The following is a 25,853-nucleotide window of genomic DNA, read 5'->3' as shown; positions in this document are numbered from 1 at the left end:
TTAAACATTATATTATAAATTTAAAAATAAAGAGAAATACAAAGGAAATTTTAAGAATAAAAATTATTTATTAACCGTTTGAATGCCAGTGTCCACTTACGAACAACGACATGAATGCCGCTAGAACGCGGGTGTCCGTTCCTAGTTTTTTTTTGTAAAATAATGAAACCTGTTTTTTTACTTTGTAAGTATAAAATAAAATTCAGAAATATTATTTTAAATATATTTATAAAAACATCAATATATGCCAAAAATGCTTAGCATTCTAAGCATACACCGCCTAATTACGCTTGGCACTAAAAGTGTTAATAATGTCAGAAAAATTATTGATACACGTTCCCATTTTTATAACAAATTAATAAAATTAATTTAATTTAAATACAAAAAACCCTAATTTAATTGTATAATATTTTATTAATTTAAAATCACTTTTTATCACTTTTAATCACCAAGAGTATATATTTAGGGAACAATGTACATTTTTAGACATTTTTAGACATATAGACACCAAAAAAGTTAAATATGTAAGTGGAAAATAAGAAATTACTGTAGGGTGAAATTTATAATGTAAAATAATTCTTTCTACGTTTTATTTATTCATATGTATTTTAATCACATGTTATTTTTTCCTAGTGTAATTGTTGCTTTGTAATTTTTTTCTAGTATGATCCATATATAACATTATTATAAAAAACGACTTTTGTAGAAATATATTATACAGAAAGTTATATTTTTTCTACTTAAAAAAACTATACTTGTAAATTTTAATTTTTTACATATGTATTAGGATTTAATTTAATACAAAATATTTATAAATAAACTATTTGAGCAACAAAAAAAATACGATACTGTTCAAACATATAATTGACCTTGTCTAAAAAAAAATAACTAAGCATAAAAATAATATTAAAAGGTAAAATTTACATATAAATAAAGAAGTTATATATTGATCATAATTAATGAACAGTGTGTTTAAAAAGTTAAAAATAAATGCTTGCCCAAATATAGATAAATAAAAACAATGGTTAGTTTGGTATGTTTCGTAATTTAAATTTATCAAATTATAAATATACCTATCTCTTACTTAACTTAACTTAACTTAACTTAAATTCATACCACGATTAAAAAATCTACACTATGACATTTTATTAAATTGAATTTATATAATCAAATATCTAATAAAAAAAAATATTGTGACATTTCATGAATTTGTTTTAGCTGTTATATATTGTACATACGTGTTAGTATTTTTGTAGGAGACACTATACAGTAATGGGTTAACAGTGTAATCCATGTCTTATGTTTGTAGAAGCTAACCTGATACGCATGTTTTAAAATAAATTGCCTTCACTCCAATCAAATTGGAAAATATTTTCATTTTCATGTGAAAATGTGTCTACCTTGAGTAGAATTGACCTAGATAAATAAATGTATACACACGTATCGTAAATTTCATGAAGGAGAATAGTTGTTTACTTTTTTCTACATATTTTTCCTGGAACTAACATTAATATAATTACGGGTTTCATTTGCGATACGAACACATGATCATAACAATTAACGTGACCATTTAAAGAACTACCATTTAATCAATTGCTTGTAATAAAAATGTTCGTTGTCTTATTACATGACATGACAGCACGTATGTGTATAAATAGTATATGCGCTTATTTTTGAATTAAACATTCATCCAGCCTTTTACGGTTAATATAATCCTTCTTGTATGCCAAGGTTTACCTTTTAAACTGCTTAATGTGTTTCAAGACTAAATAAGGAAAGTGATATAAAACTGCTTATTTAATTGTGTCTCTGAAGTTGGCACTATAGTGTGATTGTACTTCTTCTAAAGCGCCGCCTAATTTAATCTACATTTATGCATTAAATAAGTAATAATAATTATCGGTTAAGCTAGTTATGATTAATTTTTCTAAGAGTACAATGCTCTACTTCCATCAGACTACAGTGAAAAGGATGTTCCATCAAAGTATGATAGCTTTATTTCAGTATTATGTGCATACTATATCCTTTTGTGAAACTGACAGTTGATATCAAACGTTTCGCTTTATTTTAACGTGACTAACCATGACAGAGACTAATTCGTTTATGTCATCAACAAATCACTCAACGCTCACTGCTCTTTCTAAACAACAGTTAATATCATGTATTTATATATTCTGATAACAAACGGTTTAACGATTGAGCAGTGTAGATCTAAACAGATCGAACAGATTCACGCGTTGTGTTCAACCCACATGCACTGATCAGATTTACACAAACTGACGATTAAAAACAAGATTGAGGTCCAAACATTTAAAGCAAAACCGCATCCAAAGCTAATAAATCTGCTCTTCAAAATCTAAAATAGGTGAATATATTTTTGAACTTTTTGCAATATTTAAGTTATATCTATTCAAAATAATCAAAACATTTTAAAAAATATACGATAAAAACATGCTTATCATCATTAGCATAAAAAATCAACTATACAATTCAGAGAACATACTTGTCACATATAAAAAGTAAGCATTGTTTTGGGTGACCCATTAATTGTACTCTCACGGAGGGTTTCCACTCTCACTAAGGAATTATCTCAGCTTTTTTTAGAACATACATATGTTGTGGATTAGGGTCATTGGAATATACATACAGGGCGGCCTAGAACTTTTTGTACTTTCTAAAATACAATAATTAAAAATTACAGATCGTATGATAATGAATGTTTATTTCACAGAAAGAACACAATCTGGAAAATAATGTCTCTAATAATAAGCTACCTTAGCTGTATAAATAAGTATATAAATATATAAATAGCTATAAATGTACCAGAAATTGCAACGTCTAGACATCGACAATGCAAGAACACAATTGGGAAAATAATGTCTCTAATAATAAGCTACTTCAGCTTATAAATAATTATATTATATAACTACTAGAATTATATTATACAATTATTATAATTATATATCTATAAAAAAAGTATAAAACTATATAAATAGCTGTAAATGTACCTGAAACTGCGACGTCTGTTCTTCGGAAAGGTCCAATTCGTCAACCGGAAAGGTCCAATTCTCTTGCACGACAAGACCACGAAATCTAAAATTTAAATGAGATTGTCTTTGAAATATTACTATCCAAGAGATATTTATTATATGTAAAATTTCACTCAAAAAATAATAGTAGCTCTTACGTGAAAAAAATATTTTATTACTATTTGCTATCTTCATATGTACATACATATATAGTGATCATTTTGAGTTTGCTTACAGAAGAACTATTTATTATTACTTGAATTTTTTTTAGAATCATTCGGTATACATATCTTATTGAAGTTCTTCTAATATTTAGTTAATTAGGTTTAATTACAACGCTAAATAATTTCTCTTAACCTTACATAATAGTTAACCTTACACTATGGAATATTTTTAAATTGTGCATTTTTAAAAAAGTTTCTGTGATAAGTGAAAAATCCTATATTTTGCCATTAACATTTTACGGATTTTATATTTGCTAAAGCATTACAATAGGTTGCTCATTTTTTTTCTTAACTAAGTCGCTAAACGTCGCTGTATTTTGTTTCATTAATTAGCTAAGTATCTTATCTATAAAAAAATATAAATTAAATTGATTTTATTTCTGTTGCTTAGACTCAAACGAAAAAAAAGGTAAAACTAGCGGAAATTGGCAAAAAGTACATTTACTTGTAAAATTTAGATTTAAAATAATATTTGTTACTAAATTTGCTTTAAAGAATATTATTAATATTTAAGAAATATATTTTAAATGTTAAAAAAAAACTATGCCAAAAAGCTTAATATTATATTTATATGTGATAAATTAAATTTTTAAATGCAAGTTGTTATGTCGACCAATGCATATGCATTTGATGCCTTTATACAGGCACAAAAATTATATTACATTGCCAAACAAATTGAAAGTGAAATGACAAGTGCAAGGTTGCCAAACCTTCAACGGTTTATATACAAAGGCAAACAAGTCCAAAAACACCCAAATCTTCATGATTGGCCATTACGGTAAAAATGCGTAAGCAAAAAAAACTCTTCTTAGGCAGACCAAGCATAAAAAAGCACAGATAAAGCTCCTTTATTGCTAAATTAATTCTAAATTCACTTCCTGAAACAATTACTTTCACCTGATATCAGCGACTTGAGACAACAGAAATCATACGAATTTTAACCAAGTAAAGCTATTCCTACTATCGACTGAGACAGAGAAGACCGTTTAAGCAGCCGCTTCCCTCTTTACGTAAAGTATTCCCCAGCTATAACTGGATTCTTCAGTTGCAGATAATGCCATATAAACTTTACGTACATATAAAATAATTATATTGTACAAACTGTATAATAAATTACCTTTGAATTATATAAAAATAAATATTGTATTTAGATAATCGATTTGGTACTAAAAAATATATAAAAATAACAACAATTATTAAAAATATTTATTCAATAATAATAAGTGAGATAAAATTGACTGACTTTAAACCTTTTAAAGTTTCCTTATTAATTATGTATATGAACTTATCAAAATCAGCTTTCAATATCTATTAAAATATATATAGAGCGGAATAAAAAACCGTTAGTGTTACCATCGTCATAAAATGAACACAGTTTAATGTAATTAATTTAATATAAGCAATCATATCTACAATTTTAAGTTAATATGTATTGCACGTAATTAACAGTATAAGTGATATAACTGATTTTTAATATATATTTTTGTTTAATGCCTTGACACACAATAATTTTTTAATTTATTAGTTAAAAAATAAATTTAATTGTTTCTCTTAGAAATAAATAATTTTGACTTTCAGCCTTAATTCCACGTAATCTTAAAATATAATATAACACTAGTGTGTCATATGAATAGCTCGTAAATGTCTACCATACTGTAGAGATAAGAATCTGCTTAAATTTTTTAATGTGAAAAATAGGAAAATACTACTTAATAAATAATTCCATAGTTACACACATAAACTGATATTAGCCAGAAAAGCGTTATTTGGATTTTATAGCTAATATTTATATAAAGATAAAAACACCTCTATCTATACGAATTCGACAAAAAGTATTAGATATATTGTACTTAAGCGAATATCCTAATAAACACATATATTTTTATACTGTTTTTATTGCAAAAGACGAGTATAAACTAGCTCATTCAAGAGTATAATATATTTTACTATTACATTTACTACCTAAACAATACGATAGTATATAATAAATGTATAAATATTTATAAACCAGACTAACAAGAATATTATTTTTTTAAATTTATTTTACCTATCCGTACACGTTAAATAAGCCTATTGCGTAAATTGAGATAACGATAATAATGACTTACCCCTCATCACGTTTTAGCACAAAATACACGGTTACATTCATGGAAAATTTGTTATTTCACTTTATCGTTCAAGGTATAATGTTACATGTACATGTAATTGGACTCTTATCAAAAATATTTTTAATTGATTAGGTAAGCAATGAATATTTTTATTTCAAATAGGATTTATATAATACATTAAATATAATTTGATTTTACTCAGCTTTTGTTTTTAAGATCAAAAATATGAATCGTTATGATCTGATAGTTTTAAATTAAAACTAATTTCTTAAAAATTGAATTTATATAGTATATGTATTATAATGATGCGGTCCATGTTGTATTGAAAAAATTAACATTTCATATGAAAGATAGGAAATTAAATTGGTTAATAATTACGTTGTATTTATATAAATAATAATATAGAATCGTCTTTGTCTTAACACAATTCAGCTCTCAACAAAATACTTCAAAGATGTATGCAGTGCCTTTTATAATTTATGCCTGCGGCAGTTTGATTCCTTTGAGTGACTTTTCAAGGAAATTGTCGGAATGAAGGATCAAAAAATATACCGATAAAAATTGCGATCGTCCCAGTCTAACTTATCGGAATATTTTTTATTTATTAAGGCACCGTGGTGTAAATTTTAATTACAAATTTAATCTAATGTCCACAAAGTTTGCTAAAAATGTTTTTAGAGTCGCGATAAAAAACTCAAAACATGATCATTTATTTGACGTACTTAATAAAGTTATATGTTTACTCAGTTAATTCACAGGTTGAGAAACTACATTATATGTTATTTGTCATTGCTATGGGATGTGTGGCACATATTTTTAACTGGCGATACGCGATGTTTAAGTCGATTATAAAACAATGCAAAAAAATAAATATATATTTATCCACTTAATTTAATATATAAAACAATTTTCTGGTATGTTTGTCTGAAACACAAAACACTATAAATATGTATTGCGTCGAAATAGGTGAGATAGAACAATTAGATAAACTAGAGTGAGTAGTAGTAATATTTTTAAATGTTTTTAAAAAGCAACGTTAAATATACATTTGTATCCGCAAATGATGCATGTATTATTTCCCTCATCATGTTAAAAATAAAACAATGACATAGAAGACGCAATGAAAGATGTAAAATAAACATCACAAGTTTGTATAAATAACAGGTATTTTGTTGAAAGATATCTTTTATTTTAATATAGAGATAAAATATTTATAAATATTTGGTTAAAAATAAATATACAGTAAGCTCAGCATTGTATTCATCATTATACAAATTTATATATTATACATACAAATATGAATAAAATTTTATATGCAAAATACTTTTAGTATTATATTTAATATTATATTAGAACAAATATTTAAATATTGAGTATTCGATTACCAATATATGCAAAATTGTACATTTATTTTTTTGTATAATTTAATTTATCATCAATTTCATATGATGAAATTCCCAAAGGGTATCATTTCTTATTGTCTTTGGGTTGTATAAAGACTTTTGTCTTTCTCTGGTGAATCAGAATTCTTTTCTCGTAATGTATTAATAAAATCATAATATTTAATAGGCCTAGAAATAGATACAAAAGGATTCTAAAACTCATTTTCCACCCTAATAAAAGCAACGTCACCCATCCCTTTTAATGATACATAAAAGACAAAGCGTAACTTTATTAATTTACACCGTATAGAATGGCGTAAATATATTGCATCGTGAAAAGGTTCTAGATACTAGCTGGGAAACAATGATAAACTCAGTCGTTGTGGTTTGACAGTACACCTGTAATTGTACACCAACTATTGTTGGTTTAGTAGAATTTTCCATTGAAACATCTCAACTCAAAATTAGACCGATACGAGAGATCAGCTTAATGAAGTTATTTTGATGCAGAAATGTATCTATGTATTACACATACTCTATATATATGTATATACGAATCAGTATCATTTTTATGACGCAGATCGATAAATTTCACAAACGAGACAATAAAAATTCGAGACATATTGTGTTATATGATATTATATTTTAGCATAGGATTTTGACTGAAATTCTTCGAGTGTAATAATATAATTTCCTTTTACTTTTTTTTAATTTTTTTTTAAAAATTGTAAGCTATAGAGCTTACAATTTTTTTCTAAATCACTGTGTAGTAATTTATATTATTTTTTTATTACTTGAATAAATTCATTCTATAACACAATATTAGTGGGTTAGTGTGGTTACAAGAAATATTTTTATATTATTATTTTTATAATACTAGTAAGCGCGCTCTTTCTATTTAATATAGGTCTATGGGCCGCAATTGTAGCAAGCCACTTAAAGTGAGGTTCCAAAATATGATTATTAAATTTAAGCTTGGAGTCTAAGAGTAAGCATATGTATTTAACGCAGGAAAAGTTTGTCTACGTTTCATAAATATAATTCCTTCTGTTTTATTTTGTTTAATTCTGATTTTTCACTTCTCGAAATATTTATTTAAGACTTCAAAAGATTTTCACAATTTATTTGCTAATGGTAAGACGCATATTTTTTTAAATTGTATGATATCGTTCATATACAAGATAAAAAGAAACGGCCCGAGTGAACTTCCCTGAGGAACTCCATCTGAATTCCACGCAGTATTGAGTGTTCATTATTTTGTGATACAATATAGCCTCTACTTCTCATGTATAAGCGTATTAAGTGTAGCAGATAAAAATGAGTTTTGTATTTGTATATTTTATGAATGAAACTTTTATGCCATACCATGTCGAAAGATTTTCCTGTACTTTTTTCATTATAAAATTTGGGCATATATGACATTTAAAATTTCTAATGAGGTAATTTATAGCACGAGTTATGACTTATTATAATGACAATGAATTCAAAGCCAGGTTTATACCAATTTAAAATACAACGTATCAAATAAACACCAATTTTTCTTCAAGGGAAGGTTTTGTTTTTTCAGTCAAGACCAATGAACCAACCAGTCTATTATTTTAAGACATAGGTAGTGGTTAACAGATATTAAATTATTTTTTATCAAGAGTAGGCTTTTGGGTTCCTCTATGGATTGATATAAAACATCAGACAAAATATTCATAATTATATAATTGAGATTTTCCAGAAGTTTGACAAAACATTTTTTAAACTTGATTACACAAGCCCTAATTAGTATTTCCTTGAATTTACAATGCTCTTATTTGAAATTATATATATTATTTTATAACAAGCTTTGATGGTTATTTCAAAATTAAATTTAGTAAGTATAACTGAATAATGAAATCGTTTTTTTTTTTTTGCTTAAGCACAGAGTCAACATTTTTATTATAGTTTATAATATTCATGATATCATTATATTGAATTTTGTGCATGAAAACACATGTTTTACAATTGCATCTTCATCAAGAACTCATGAGATAATTATTTTAAGTATATTTCATTTCTTTATATGAATACGGATATAATAAATTATTGTTATATATATAAGCACCTCAGACTTATCCAATAATTTATTTTAGAAAATTACCCAACATACTTAGAATCTCTGGTCTAAATTAGTACTTTAAATAAAATGAATATCAAAGTATTTTTATTTGATAACAGATAGCAGTGCCTTGAATACAAATGGCATTGTTCAAATAGTATGAAATAAATATTTATTAGGAACGTCTTTAATAAATATGAAATATACTTGAAAAAAAATCGGGCGATATTAAATATTACGAGAAAAATTATTTTCATGGTTTTATGACAAAGTAGAGCAATTTTTGTATTTAAACACAATAAAAAAATAACCCGAATTTGACGATAATTTCAATATTGATTGAGGCACTCTTTTATTATTGAAATAAAACTGAAACGCACGAAACGTTTTATGCCTATTAGGTGTATTGAAATAAAAATTGATTGCATATGCTTGATTTGAAATTAATAAATGAACGGAGAGTTCTATATCAAAAAGTTATACAGTAATATCAAGGTTAATATAAAATTATATTATACATCTATGTTGTTTAGAAATCCGATAATCTTAGTGAATAATATATGTAGCTATAAAAAAGAATGTAACACTACTTTAAATTATAATAAGTGTATAAATGTTTTTAACTTTATTAATTATTTTATATTTTTTTAGGCGTGGCTCTAACCAAATTATATGTGTATAATTTAGCATGTTAGTCTTTTTATTATAATAATATTTTTGTAACAGTTTCATATGTTTTTATGTCAGTAGATCAATTCGATTAGCAATACGTACAAGTTTATCTAAGGCAAAAGCTCGCCGAACGATGATTAATAATTTATTTTAGTCCGTAATCAACTGTGCCGTTTATTGTTGCGCCAATAAATTGCGTTTTATGATCATTTCTTAATAACAACAATGATTTTATGATATTTTGCAACAGCGAAGTTCATTGGGTAAGTTTCCGTAAATGAATATATCGAAAATGAAATATCAATACGCAAACAGTGGGAGTCGAAGCGAAGGACAACATAAAATTAATAATTTTCTTCTGCAATTTTAGTTTGCAAGACTAAATAGAAAAACTTTCTATGAGACATTATTTCCAATCCTTCTTATATAATATAATTTATTACAGAAGGGTCTGATATTTTTTATGCTGAGTTTGACGTCACAGATCGATTAATCATAAAACAGCCTCCTAGTTATTTTAGTTACAATCCTTCGTACATTTACAACTTAATAATAGGTCTAATATTTTGTGCGTAAGCTTTAAAAATGTGTCTTTAAATAAGTAATACGTTTAATCGAAATATATGCATGAACCGAAAAATCGGCAATTTCGCTTATAGATAACTTCATAGAAATGTGCCTCGTAAATTATTAATTTGCAGTGAAATTTAATATCATTTTCAGTGACGTTTTCTAGGGAATATTCCAGTCGTATCCGTTTTTCTTCAAGATTAAATTATTGTACCAACTGGATCTTATATGCAAATCTGTATATAAAATTTGCTCCAATTTGTTGAACTACTGTAGCTTCGATATTTTTTCGATCCGATTAGGTTTTACTAGTTAAATAAGGAAGTTGATTAAGTCACGCTTTGGTTATATAATCTAGATTTTTTCCACAAAGATAAATAACTCAATTTATATTTACACATAGATTTCAATAGTATTATAAGTTGTAGACTAAAGGTCTTGTTTTGTTTTAAAAATATACAATACTAATAAAAATAATTTTGATAAGCGTTAAATTGCCCAAAAAAATTAAATACGTAAACAGAAAAAATACTATATCTACTATTTTTTATCCTAAAATATCAAGTATGTTTCGGTGCGATAACGATGTGTGTAATACACATTTACGGTTTTAATATTTACAATTACGTAATAAAATTATTCACTAGATTAAATAATGCTTACAATATAATTATATATTTACAATTAATTATTTTTTAACGTAGGTCCCTCCGTAGTTAGTCGAAGAGTATTTAAGTCGTCTTAAGACTTGAATTAACTATTGCTTAATTAAAAATCGCTAATTTACTGTATACAATTTTAATGTTTTAAAGATTGCGTAAATAACGAAGGACCGAAGAAATCTTCTACTTGCTAATATATATATTTCGGATTTTAGGAATGCGTAAAATTGTTTTTTTGCTGCATTTTTAGGGTATGGGATTATATCTGAAAATGTCAATCTCTTAACAGCTTCAAAATTTAGTATTTATTTGCGTCATTTTTCATACGTTAACTTATGTTGAGCCATATTTTTATGATAAATAAACTTTTATTACTTTACATATTTTTTTATAATATAATAAATATTTTCGTCATCATGATATAAAGTGTATATGCATATAAAAATGTACTTAGTGTCTTTGCTTAATGAACTACATCAGTCGTACGCAATTATGCGCCGAAATTTTGTTATTTAATTTGGGTGGTGGTGGGTCTTAATGTTTCACTTATGGCTTCGGTTTTCGGACGATTAAAATCGGTCCTCGAAAAATAAAGATATTTCGTATGTTTTACATTTTTATTTAAAACAATAAATATGTGAATATTTGTTTAAAATTATGCAAAAAAACTAATCTAATTGCTTATAAATATAGTTTTCAATTTTTTTTGTATATATATACATATATACTAGTCATACATACATATAAGAATTATTTTTGTATTAAATAAGTAAATTTACTGCAATAGAAATCAAGCGGAATTTTTGCAATAATAATATTGATAACAAAAAAAAATATATTATATACAAAATATGTATAATTTTGAATTTTATTTACAAAATACAGATAAATTAGGAATTATATCTGGGAAACAAAAAGCGGAGGTTTAATAAAAAAATATAAGTAAAAACACGTAAAACGGCTCACCCGTCCCAATATAATATTGACAAGAAAAATGTGTTTTTAATATGAGTCAAAGGATTAACAGATTATGAATTATCAACTCTCGTGGTTTATAAATTTTATAAACTTCTATTTATGGATCATCTAATTATATATGCAAAATTTTCTATTTTCATATTTGCAAAAATGAAGAGAAAATATTTTTTGTTATGTCTTAAACTGTGTAGTTGGTATCAAAATTCCAATGAAAAAATGCTGTTTACATTACGTGCTAGCGGTGCTAACCATCAACCGATAGATAACGAGCGAGAAAAATTCAAACGATCATAAATCACTGATGGTACGGTTAAATAGGGATTTCCTGTCCATTTTTAATACACCGCTCTTACTACCCACTTAATTTTTAAATGGAATATATATTTAATATGAATAAATCAAATATTATATTGAAATTAAAATGGACGGGTACCTGTTAAAAATAACAGGGCATTCGGTTATTTTAAAAACGTCCGGGTACCCGGTTTCGGTTCTCGGGTCGTCCCTTAATTCCTGATAGCCCTGCTAATAACTCTGATGATGCCATTGATGACTAAAGTGTTTATATTATGTAATATGTCTTTAACATAAATAAACTTTTGCACTGATTGTATTTTTATTGAATGTAGTTATTTTCATCCTTATTTAGAATAAATAAAAAACGATTAAGCTCCTCGCTTATCGATCTAGTCGTAGGGACGAAAATTGGTCGCTAAGCAAAAAGTACTTGTACCAAAATTGTTAAGTTTTTTATAAAATACAACTAGAGCTCCGTATTTTTAAAAAAAAAAGTAAAACCATTTTATTTACAATTTAATATAAGGCATTTTCCATTACTTTCGTCTCATTAACTATAAATGGCTTCCTAGACGATGGAAAAAGCAGGAATGTGAAGTTTTATTAATAATAAATTTAATTATGATAGTAAAGACTTTTAATCACTATAGATATTACAATAAAAATACTACAATGATTTAGACCAAGTTTTGACCTTAAGGCAGACACTTATTGAAAGCGCAACATTCATCTAAAGAAAACTAAAAGTACGAAATATTTAATAGCGAATCTATAATATTGTATATATTACAAAAAACTACACGTAATCTAACATTAGAGCTCCAAGTTATTATTGAATCTGAATTTGTTAATTCCACATAAAACAAACACACAAACATACTTTTGTCATTAGAAAAGTTCGAGACCTGATTAATATATATCGGTAATATACTATCTTAAACTTTTGTAGCGTTGTATTGTAACGTATATCCTATGAACTACTAGATACTTTTAATTTGGTTGATTGAGTAGTTTTTATAAAAAGTTAATAATATAAAAATAGCTTAGTGTGATTTAAAAATAGATAAAATTAATTATTGTAGTAAAGTTTTTTCTGTAAATGAAGGTCTAATAATAACGCGTTAATAATATTTATTAGCAATTAAGTATATCATTGTCATTATTTAATATAATAAACTATGAATTATACATTAAAAATATATATTTTGGAGAGTTTATTATATTAATGTTTATTTTGCATAGCACACGTATATTTAGAAAGTATAAATAGTAATTAATTTTTTACGATATAATATTTTCAATTAATACAGTCTAGATTCGGGCATTAGTCCTACGAAGCTCCTTTACTATACATTTATATAAATATTCAAATAAAAACATTTGAAATTTTATCTTTTTCTAAGAAAACTTTGAGCTTAATCCGCTATATGTATTTTTTCAACAAAAAAAGCTTATAAATATAAGGAGAGTTTATTCGCTGGCAGCTATATTTAATTCATAAGAAACGCTTTATGAATACTAACTGTTCAATTTAGTTTTTGTATTCAGCTTAAAAAAATATTGTTTTAAAGTAAATATATTATATTCATTTTTTCATATATTGTATTGTCATCATATTACCTATATTCTCACAATTAAACAATTTAAGTGTTAATAATCCGGTCACGGACACTTCTACGCGTTCAAATAAAATAAATTGTATAAAAGTGTGTCAAAGCGGAAGTAAAGAAAAAACGAAGGGCTTCGAAGGGTGAGCGAAAAGAGTGAAAAAAAAAATAAGAATTTCCTTTAACATAAAATCTTATATGGTGAAAACGTTTGCATGGAAATTATTTTCCTATATCATAGAAGCACTCAATTTTCACAAATACTACCATTGTAATATGTAAGTGATAAATTCCTTTTATGAATCGCGTCGTTAAATCTAAGGAGAATCTGTATTTTCATCTGATTAAAATTTTCTTTGAAGAGAATAAGTAAAAGCATAAAAGGAACGTGTGTCACGTTTTTTATGTGTGTTTGCACATCTCGATCGGACATTGAATGAAAATTAAGATTATATTTAGGGACTTGCTGTGGAAATGTTTACGAAATTTCTTGGCAAGCGAAGCGAACGGATTTAACTATACTTAAGTGGGAATGTCACAAAATGTATGTTAGTATTTAATATAAAGTTGACAGTTAATACCATTGTCATTAAGGTAAGATTAAAGTTACTGCTGTACAATAAGATGCTTTAATTTTGCGGTCTAGAGCTTTCAAATAAATACTTGACACGCAATTTAGAAATGTCTATTGACAAAATTCAGAGAAATTCGATTCCAGTAAAAGGCAATATCTCTCCCGACATTTGTGTTGAAATCTTTCCGGAAAAGAGAAGTAGATTGTTTGAGTCATTATGGATTTAATCAAAATTCTATACATATACATAAGTGCAATCACGAAAATGATATATTAATAATTCTTGTACATTGTTTAGTGAATTTTCACCTCGCATTATATTTGGCGGAAATTATTCAAATCAAGCTTTATCTGGGTGTTGTGGCATGAACAATTGCCTGATTCTAGGTACAGGAAAAGGGATAATATATGCATTGTTCAAAAAGTGTATTGTAGTACAATACAGTAATAAATTTCTTAAGTATTAAATCGTTTTGAATAATCAGTCTTATCATAATTTTCTGCTGTAAATACAATAGAAACCGCAAAAGTATTTTTTAGAGACCGATCGAAACTTACTTCTCTATTTTCGACTAAAATGACAGCTAAAATACAAATTAAAATTTATATTATATATAATAATATAATTGTACCTATGGTACGAAAAATAAATATATACCTACGCTACATTACTCAATTTTTTTTATAAGACAAAAACTTGCAATAGCTAATTCCTTTCATTGACTTTCTGTACTAGAGCAAACTTGTAAAGTTTGCTAATAATGTTTTTCTGCAGAAATATAAATATAATTTTTAGCTTCAACTGGACAAAACCGAAAGCTAGTCATTGTTCTTTTTAATAGTCTCTGTAACATTTGATATTGTTTTTTCGAGTGATATCACTGTTTTGCAACCGGAAATTTTTAAGTAATATAAACGTCGTACCTCAAAAGCATTCAAATAAATTTCAGATGCTTGACCTTTGACTTTTGATTGACTCTTATCTTTAACCCACATTAAAGATATAATCACTCTCCATTGTTAATGTGAGCCAGTTAATCTTCAAAGGCTAGTTTATCAGTTGATGAAAACTCTAGATTGAAATTTCCAAAACAACATTAAGTGTTAAAATCTTAAATTACATATCATTTAATTTATTACAGTAGTTTTTAATTATTAACACATAAAGTGATTTACAAGGGTTATTTGATATTCGCTGTTTAGACTAAAATAAATTAATTGTGAAGTATGTTATAATATATTAGACAGTTATAAATAACAAGATATGCACTTCAAAGGTAACGGGAGCATGTGAATATGCATCAATAATACACACTGAACGTCGGAAGATCCGCCATTAAAATTGCGTTTAAAAAGAAAAAGAAAATAAACAAATCAGATAACGCTAAGTGTATTTCTTCTTAAATACACATTCGATTCAATAAAACACCAGAGTAATAAATGGATAATAACTAGAAAATAGACTGCAGATGGTAAAGGAGATTTTCAAACGCGATTGCATTGTTGTAACATGGCAAGCACTATCCCAATAACACAATTATTGATACATTAGATTAAAGTTTGATAATTGGTAAAATATATTTTAAAAATTAAAACTATTATTAGAGTCTACAATCAATACGTGTAAATTAGCATACAATTGATTAGTATTCATGATAATTTTATACATCCAAAAAACATTTAGAAGATGATATTTTTATTTATTTATTTATTTATTTTATTAATTTATTTAGCTTAATAGCTAATCTTTACATCTAACAAATTTAGTAAACATATATAAAAATATATAAAAAATACATAACAGAAAGAAAAAATATACAATAATAAAGACTTAATATTATAACATTTTATTTCTATATGTACGAAGGTGTTTTTTTATTCCATTTATAAAACCCGTTATATTTTTGCTGTTTCGGATTTCTCTTGGAAGACTATTATATAAATTAAAACCTCCGTACATAATTCCCCTAGCCGTACTCGTTTTCTTATACTTAATTATCTTTAAATTTTCTCTATTATTTATCTATCTTTTGACAAGGTAATTTTACCTCTGAATAATTCAGAACTTGCAAAAAAAGATTTAACCTATAGAACACATTTTGCACTTATTTATTTTTCATCTCAATGTTTTTATAAATAGAATATATGACATTTATTTATTTTTTTGTCAAAGATTAAAAAACTCTATTATTCACTATATAATTTCACCATTCAGCAATTTAGAGACATACAAGAGTAGATCTTAACAGTTAATCACATTCCACACGTATTTATTTTTTAGCGCAAGTTTTTATAAATATAATACACGACATTTTTTCATTTCTTTAAGACTGTGAAAGCATCAACCATCTACACAATTTGTTATAATTTAGAGGTCACTCTAACGAGCATTTGAATAAACGAAAAGAAAGACCACATTGTCTTGAAAATAGGGTCACACACACGACGGAAGAAATAGCAATAGTTAAGACGTGCACTAAACAATGAATTTTATCCTGCGCATATTACTATTGTTCTTCGACTCTAGGTTACCAATCGCCAGAGTATTCATATGAACAGTTTAAATTAGATCATAAATACGTTTCGGGAATGCGTTGCGATTTACTCCGAAACGTCCTCATCTGCGATCGCCAGAGCTGTCTCGAACCAGCATTATAAAATATGTAACATTTGCTTACATAGAGAAGAAATTCCACGGAGTCACAGCAGTAGAGATGAGCCAGGAGATTGCATTGGAGCGGATTGTCCAGAAAGCATCACGAGAACACATCAAGACAGATCCTATTTGCTCCACCTAAATAACAGTCGGCAATAATTATACTTTATGACTTTTAAACCTAACATTTAAACTCCATCGTTACATCTACATTTATTTACATATTTTTATAAAATAAATGCAATAAATATAGATAGATTTTTTTAGCGTTGTTAGTTGCTTTATAATAAATTGAGAACATATAATCATATTTTATTATTATACATATTTAAAAAAATATTTATACTTATTATTTATTACATTTGTTTATACATACATTTTATTTATTTATATACATCACTATTCTGACCAATGCTCACTCACTGGCGCTTGTTATTAGTAAATTTTATAACGTATTTATGTTACAAGACAACGTTTTATTATATAAATACGTTTAAAAATTTAAACAGGTTATGTGCGAATGAGCGGCAGCGAGTGAGCATTAGTCAGAATAATTGGCACACTATGAATAACTCTCTGCAAGGAATCTACTTAAAAACTGTAATTTATAACTGTATATAAATAAATAAAATATATAAACAAATAAATAAATATTTTTTCGAATATATTTGACTCTCGATAACAATTTAAATTCTGCTTTAATGGTTCGCATGTATGACGTAATAAAAAATAATTAATCGTAATAATTTTAATCATACATATCATACCTAATTACAATTTTATTTTGCCACTTCCTTATTTACTGCCATATAATATATAATATAATAAATAATATGAAGTAACCATATGATTCTGTCGTCGCTACGGTGATTGCTATAGTGACGACGTATTTGTTATTGTTTTAAATAACGAAAATTTTACGAAAAGCTACTGACGGGTATAATATTTGCACTTAACATATTTTACTTAATTTATCCTATTAAAAAGTAATAAATAAATCTTAAAAGATAGGCAAATTTAGCATACAATCAGGGTTTAATTTAAAAATGGACAGCCGACGTTTCGCCATTAAATTTTCTATTAGTATAGCCTACTTGAGTAAATTGATCGCCGTTTTTATAATTAAAATCAAATAAAAAAACGTCGGGTTTGAAATATTTTTTTTAATTAAAAATATATTTGTGGTAAAAAATAGTTTGCCATTAAATCTTAAATGTGTATTAGGTATACTAATTAAGTTCTTTATGCTTGTTATTCTGGCAATTTGGTATAGCTATACAAACTCATGTACAATGTACGAGTTGTATCAATTTATTTTACGATTATCACGGTTCATCAAATAAAACCGTATAGTTCCGGGTGATCTATTGTTGTATAAATTAAACGGATGACCAAACGACTCACTATTTGGTATTGAATACAACTAACATTTAGTCGGTCAAATTTATGTTTGTAATTTCTACTAATAAAAAATAATTCGATATAATACATTTACTCTAGAATCAATACACATTTTTTTAATTTTACTATAATATATATCAAAAATGTGTAGTACTAATATTTCTTTGAAAATTTGTGCTTTATTCAAACGTTTTTCATCTTAGACGAGTGAAAATAATCATTTTGTTTTAAAAAAAAATTATTTACAATTATTATGTAGTATGTTAATAAAATGATGCTTTAAAATTATTAAATATAAAATAGATGTAACATATTAATATTTATTTTAAACATTTTTTTCATTTTAAAATATATATCCACCTGCTTAATTTTAAAAAATGTCAAGATAAGTGTATTAAGCAGAACATTAAATTTAATAACGTCTGAGGAGCTTTTTCATTAAGGTTATATTGAATTTTTAAATCTATTTATATTTACATGTACTTTGAAGGCATTCGAGTTGACTTAAGTTTGCCTCTTAAATTTGTTTCTATTATAATATTTTTAACGATAGTTACACATTTTAGTTTAAAGAGATTTTTTTTAATTTAAAATAAAATATAATAAAAAAATATTAAAACGCAATTTTAAAAATACAATATAATTAGAATAACTGTGATATTGATTCTTAATGTAATTTCGCTTCTATACTCCAGATTATATTATATAATCAATACATAATTTTAACTATTTCGTTCCTAGATTTTGATTTAAAAATTATTATTTTAAGACAAGATTATTTCCATACGCTACATATTTTATATTAATTAACAATTTATTTATGTAAATAAATTGAATAAAGCTTTTTAATAAATGTATTATATTAATATTCACTAGCTTAGGAAAAAATAAAAGAAAAACAATCTGCAGTAATTGATTATAATTATTAATAATAATTAACACAAATATTTTAGTCAGGATAGATTTTTTTATTTATGATTTAAAACCACTACTAATAATTCATAAGCAATGATCTTACCAATACACTATTGTGCTGGTTATTAATATTATTTTTATAAATTTAAATTAAACAAAAATGGTAAAGACATACTTTTTTCAGAAATATATGTATCTCATTATAAATAACTATTAACCCTGCCGTAAAATTTCATTATATTCAATAGATTATGACAGATACTATTATATATTAAAATTTTGTCGTAATTTCTGAAAAATTATGGACACAACATTTTGTAAGAAAAGTCTGATCTTTTAACGCAATACTAACTGTTCATATATGGAACAAGAAAATTTATTATATTAATAATGTAATGAGTAAATTGATTTAATTAATGTTTGTATAAATTGATAGACGATAAGTGATTCTGTCATTGACGCAAAATGCTTTATTAGTATCAGTAAAAAATAATGAAACCATATGTCCATTTGTTTATAATATATTATTTATATTTTTTTATAAATGTTCTATAAGATTAAAATAATCAGAGGTAAACTTACTTTAAATAGAAAAAACGGCCCAACACCGCAAATATTTGAAGAAATATGCTTTAACTAAAATTATTTTTTTATTAATATGATAAATTTATAGATGATTTATGATTGTATGATTTAAACAACATTTATGTTATTTTTATAATTCATATAAGCACATAGTGTTAAAAATTAAATTTATTTTTATTATTTAGTAAAAAATACTTTGTTTTAACAATCCAAGTTATTTGACTTAATATAAACTATTTTTACATGATATATTATTTTTTTAATATTATTTATTATGTTATCTATTACAAAATATATTTCCGTATAATTTAAACATTAAAATCTCAGACTGTAACTTGTATTTTTTTTATAATTTCAGATGGAGTCCTCTACAACATTTGTATTAATATTTTTGCATACCAGCTTTGCAAAATAATAAAACAATCATGGAAATGAACGGCTCGGATTTCGCTTCCATTTATTTTGGATCGATCATACCACTACATTTCAACGCGAGCTTGGACTATGAAGCATTTCAACGTCTCAATGCCACAGTACACTCTATGATCAAAAACGGAAGTCTTCTAAATATTTTTCAACGAAATAATGACACTGATGAGAACGACAGAGACTCGTTATATTTACTCATTCCGATCACTGCAGTGTACGTAGTGATATGCATAGCATGTGTTATCGGAAACGTGAGCACATGTATTGTGATAGTCAGAAATAAGTGCATGCACACAGCTACCAATTACTATCTATTTAGCTTAGCTATATCCGATCTACTTCTACTATTGAGTGGATTGCCTCAAGAGATCACAAGAATATGGTATCCAGATGTATACCTATTCGGAGAAACCACTTGTCGTCTTCTTGGTCTATCTTCGGAGATGTCTACGAATGCTACAGTATTGACAATAACGGCATTCACAGTCGAAAGATACATAGCAATTTGTCACCCATTCTTGTCGCACACTATGTCAAAACTCTCGAGAGTTGTCAAGTTTATTATTGCTATATGGGTTGTGGGATTTTGCTTGGCTTTACCTCAGGTGCTCCAATTTGGTCTTTTGCACGAGATAGAAAACGGAAGGGTGAGGACCACTTGTACAGTCAAGTGGGAGATTGTCGAGCACGCGTTTGTCATTTCAAGTTTTGTGTTTTTCGTCGGACCTATGACTCTCATTACTGTGTTGTATGTGTTGATTGGACTCAAATTGAGGTCATCTAGACTGTTGGGGTCAGCTAAGAAGAATTCGGTGCACAATAATACGGACCAGAACGGCGGAGCTGTTAGTTACAAGAATCACGTTTCACAGAGTAGAGCTATTAAAATGCTAGGTAAGAAAATTTATTATATCTAAGATTATTTTTTAAGAAAAATTCAATAATATATTTTATTTTATTATTTGTACGGCATAAAATGTGTTTTAAAAAAGCCTCAGAGGCATATATTGGATATAACTATTCTATTGATACCGGTTGATTCACTTTATTATTTTCCCTTATGAATATGTACGCTATTAACACTTATAGTGAAATTTACATAAGTTTATCTCCTGTCAATTTCAACATAAATAATTTAGTCCTTGAATGGCCTATGTATCATATATTCGGGAAAACCTTTATATAATTACAAATTACTTAGATTAAAGTTTTGCATTAATTCAATCTAAATCTCATGCGGTTACTCCTAAGAATGTCTCATATATAGCTGACCAAGTTTCATAATGCGACCTTTTAAAAACCTTGAATCGACTCAAGGACCTCAATCAGCTAAGCACCTTCTTGTGAAACGCGTTTTAAATCCCAAGATACATCGGAGTAATTCGTTCAACTTAACCCACGTCTGTTTCAACGCGAAGACCGTCTGAAAAATCAGTCTAAAATTTTCGCAAATCTGAATATTAAATTTGGTAAGGTCTACCTGATTATCGATTCGATGATAAAACTGACAGAAAACACATTCATATCTATCGTTGTTTACACAAACACACTTTATAAAATAACGCGCTGAATATCACAAACACATGTTCCATTTAGATTTATCTTATCTCAAGTTTGCAATGTTCCATGCGCATTCCATGCCTACAATAAAAGCGTCAGATTCTCACAACGGATTACATTAATCATCTTCTTTAGGCACGGGTTGCTATTTTGCTAACTGTCATGGTAATTCGCTTTTCAATAAATAATAACGAATAAAACATTAATTTAGATAGCTTTGTAAATAAGCAATCTTTTATGACACAAATTCTCATTGTTGTGAAATTTGATATATTCATGAACAATTAAAAATACTCGATTCACTTTAATGAATAAGGAAACTTGAGCTTGTTACAAAACATGCTTCAATTTTTTAATTATTTAGCATCTGAAATCTTATCATGAAAATATGTAATTCAAACATGAAGGCGTGTAAAAATCCGTTTTTAAAATAAAAAATAACGCAAATAAATATGTGATTAGTTCGATAACTCATTATATATCTACGTATATAGACCGAAAAGGTTTCTTTAAAAAGAGTAAATAAATATAGCGCCAAAGTTATTTTTAAAGCTTGGAACCACATTTTATAACAGTCAATACCTTATGATACTTTACAATAGGAAAATAACAAACAAATATAAATAAAAATATTGCTTTGATTTCTTTGTTATTTGTTACAAAAAAAAGGACTATTGACTGTATTTTTCTCAGAGATTTATTTATTTTTGGAACAGATAGTATTCAATTAAATATACGTTAATATTAGGAAGAGGGATTAAAATAGCTAAAAGTGCATATATTGTGGAATTTGTCTTTAGCAGGGTCCTGAAGAGTAACTATTCAAAATTGTATTAAGATCAATAAGATTGTGTAGGATTGAATTATATGTGTAGTTGCATATGTATGTATATACATATATTATTTGAGTGTTACGAATTTATCGCGATTAGAACTTACAATTCAATATTTCGGCAGTGATGCGTCTATCATGTTCACGAATTTAAAGTAATTATTCAAATTCTTCGAGTTCGTGATCGTAGCAAGTGAATTAATACCGAAGCATTAAATTGTATGTTCTTATCGCGATGAATCTTGGCATTTTAATAATAATATAAATACTGCAAAGCTTTAAAAAATATGTAGATATGTTTAAAGAGTAAATATCATTAATGAAAGATTAATTTCAGTAGTTAAAACTTAGTCGATACATAACAATAAAGTAAATGTTTTGCATTAGAAACTAATTAGGCTTTCTAGAATTTTTTTTACCTTACTTTTTTTTCTTATATCGCTAGAATGCTTTGTAAAATAATGTTTTTGTTATTTAGAATAACTTTTTTAAATGGGGTAGAATTAATATTTTATTTTATAGATTTAATGTACACTAATGAGTATGGTGTTATTATTTTTATTATTAAATATGCCATATCGACTTTAATTATTCAATATTGATATTCATAAAATCTATTAAATCCGATTAAAGGCAATCGATTAAATTTATTATTATAATTTTAATTATAATTCACCACCCGTAACGTATATACTACATATAATAGGCAAATACACCATGAGAATAATTATAAGAAAGTTTTATAGCCAAAAAGGGTCGTTTTAATTAATTTACGTGCTTAACTTATTAAATATTTATTTTAAATTCCTCATGAGTATTATAATTAAAATATTTATTTATTTATATAAAAGTAGATTGTGTATTTTTTTATTTTTCGGGTGCGGCCGAAGGGGTGTGACTTTTCAGTCAAAATAGACGCCGGGAAAACAATATTTTATTCAAATTATGTACAATTTACCGATTGTGAATAGTGTCGAGTTATATTTAGTAGACAGTTCTGGTGAAGAAGTAAGATGATCCGCTAATGTCTCTCGTGTGGGCCTCTCTCAGTTTGCCTCTCTGAGCTCGTCTCAATTGTGTGATCATTTGCCGATGTGAGTAGTGTATTTGTCTGGCGAATCACAGATGCAGATGTTGGTGGGCCAATTGCATCGCCTAATTATTTAACCAAAGACATGTATGCATTGCAGTAGATCTTTAAAAATCGTTAATGAAATAAGTAGATGACAATAGCGTTTTTGATATTGTCTATCCCGAATCCTTTACGCACAACGTGCTTACAAGTAGTAGGTTGTTTGTGATATTGAGTATTCTCTTAGACCTTTTGTCAAAACGAGTTGCTATCTTCCGCTCATAATATTTTAAATGGTCTTTTAATTGCTCTTAGCGTTAACAGTGGTTAATTAAATAACATATTATACATATTATAGATAACAATTGAATTTAAATTAAATTTTACTCATAAAAAATACATTTCGTCAAATATTGATGTCATATTAAATATACTGCACCTTAGTAATTTGTGTCATTTAATGATTGTTGTGATAGTTGAAATCCTGGGTGCTGTTGAAAATGACAGTAATACTTTCGATATTCAAAAATCACTTTAATTGTGAGTTATTCATGTTGATAGACGTTCTTTACTTCAAAAGGATATTCCTCCCAAATTATATTTGAAGGTATTTTATTTAAAAATATATCAATCAACAACTACCAATAGCGTATATTCATGGCGGTTGATTTTATCTTTTAGAAATAAATTATTTTTTGCAAAAAAAATAGTGATTTATTCAGCAAAAAAAATTTTTGATATAGAGTTTTATTGCACATTATATTATTAATACTAAAATATGCGATTCAGGTGTTAGTATTGGGCGGCAGTGTCAAATGCGAAGGAATTAAGTTGAGCAACAAGTTTGTATTAGCCGATTGTGTCTAATTTAATAGGGTTTGATATCGCTGATCTTCCTGTGTCTTTTACATGTTTTCTCGCAGAAACTTGGGCGAAAAAACTTATTCAGTATTTTTCACGTTTCATTTACACGTGAAACTATTTGAGGCTTTTCGATGAAGTCAAAGTTCTGTGGCGACATGTAACAATAATGTTACAATTCCCGTACGATATATAAATAGACGGGACAGAAACTCCAGAGAACAGTCGCCCGATCACATTACGAGACCCGACTACTGGCTCCGCTCACGCCCTCGCCGCTTCCGTCGACTACTTGCCTCAGCCCCGACCATGTGCCGCCATCGTCAGCCACCGTCGCCGCCGCCGACCACGCGGCCCAGGAAGCACCCGGCGCCGTCACGCACCCGTAGGGCTACGCCACTGCGACACCGAGCTCCATCACGACGACCCCCAAACTGGTGACAACCCGACGTGAGCACGAGCTCCAGCACCAGACGACACGACCCCCACACTGGTGACCCCGGCGTGATATGAACACGCAACCTTCTGATCATGACCAGCTCCGTCAACAACAACATCGACCCCCCACAGTTCAATTAATAGCAATAAAAACTGAGTATGACTTCCGGGTGACAATTTATACGCAAAACCATTGTGGTCACTTTTAGATGACGACGATGACCATCAAATAGCAATGATTATTTGTTGAGAGAGACATTCGTTTTTTTTATACTTATAACACATTGCAAACGTAGTGACAAGTGTTTCAGAAATTTGATTACGGTGATTATTATTTATGGTTTTCGAAAGTTTATCGCATTGTATGTTCTAAATATGAATTCAGTCGAAGTTTTTCTAAGCATCGTGATCTGAAAGCTTATATTATTTAACAACATTAATTAGCTTATAGTTGAAATACTAGTTATTGATTCACCTAATATTGGAAAAAATTTAAGATTATATTGCTTTTTGTATTTTAATAAATATTTTACAAGAACCGGTCGATTCTTTGCTAAATAAACTAAATCATACAATTGCAGACGTGATATATGAAAGCAAAATTTTTCCGAACAAGGGGTGGGATCACAAAGGAGTGACAAATCAAAGTGTAAATTGCGACTGCTGAAAAGTTTCGCGTTTGTTCTTGTACCGCAAACGACCCCAGTTTTATTTATAGCTCTAGCAATAATTTCGTTATTGAATTTATTTTGAAATTCAATAAAACGAAATGCAGTTTTAGTATTATCGGATTTAATAAAAAATAAGGATCTGCTAAGATTTATTTGATTGGCAACTTTTCAGAGTAATAAAAGTAACTTATGTGGGGTTGTAGGCTATATCTGAAACGGCTAAAGTATGCAATAAATGTCTGAC

The 25,853-nt window shown here is 27.2% G+C and overlaps 1 protein-coding gene across 1 annotated transcript in view; it reads left to right on the top strand.

Annotated features, from left to right (window-relative positions):
- Positions 1 to 25,853, top strand: part of LOC148227644 (pyrokinin-1 receptor-like) — a 57,123-nt gene that overhangs the window by 4,062 nt on the left and 27,208 nt on the right. Inside the window, exon 2 of the mRNA XM_088201924.1 lies at positions 20,105 to 21,069. Within this exon, the coding sequence (XP_088058050.1) occupies positions 20,172 to 21,069 (898 nt within the window). The 5' untranslated portion in view covers positions 20,105 to 20,171. The remainder of the gene's footprint in view (positions 1 to 20,104; positions 21,070 to 25,853) is intronic.

The sequence above is a fragment of the Plectrocnemia conspersa genome, unplaced genomic scaffold (assembly GCF_051122295.1).
Source record: "Plectrocnemia conspersa isolate PC_06_02 unplaced genomic scaffold, ASM5112229v1 ptg000013l, whole genome shotgun sequence".
NCBI lineage: Eukaryota > Metazoa > Arthropoda > Insecta > Trichoptera > Polycentropodidae > Plectrocnemia > Plectrocnemia conspersa.
Note: the sequence above shows the minus strand (reverse complement) of the source record. Positions and strands in the feature narration are given on the sequence as shown.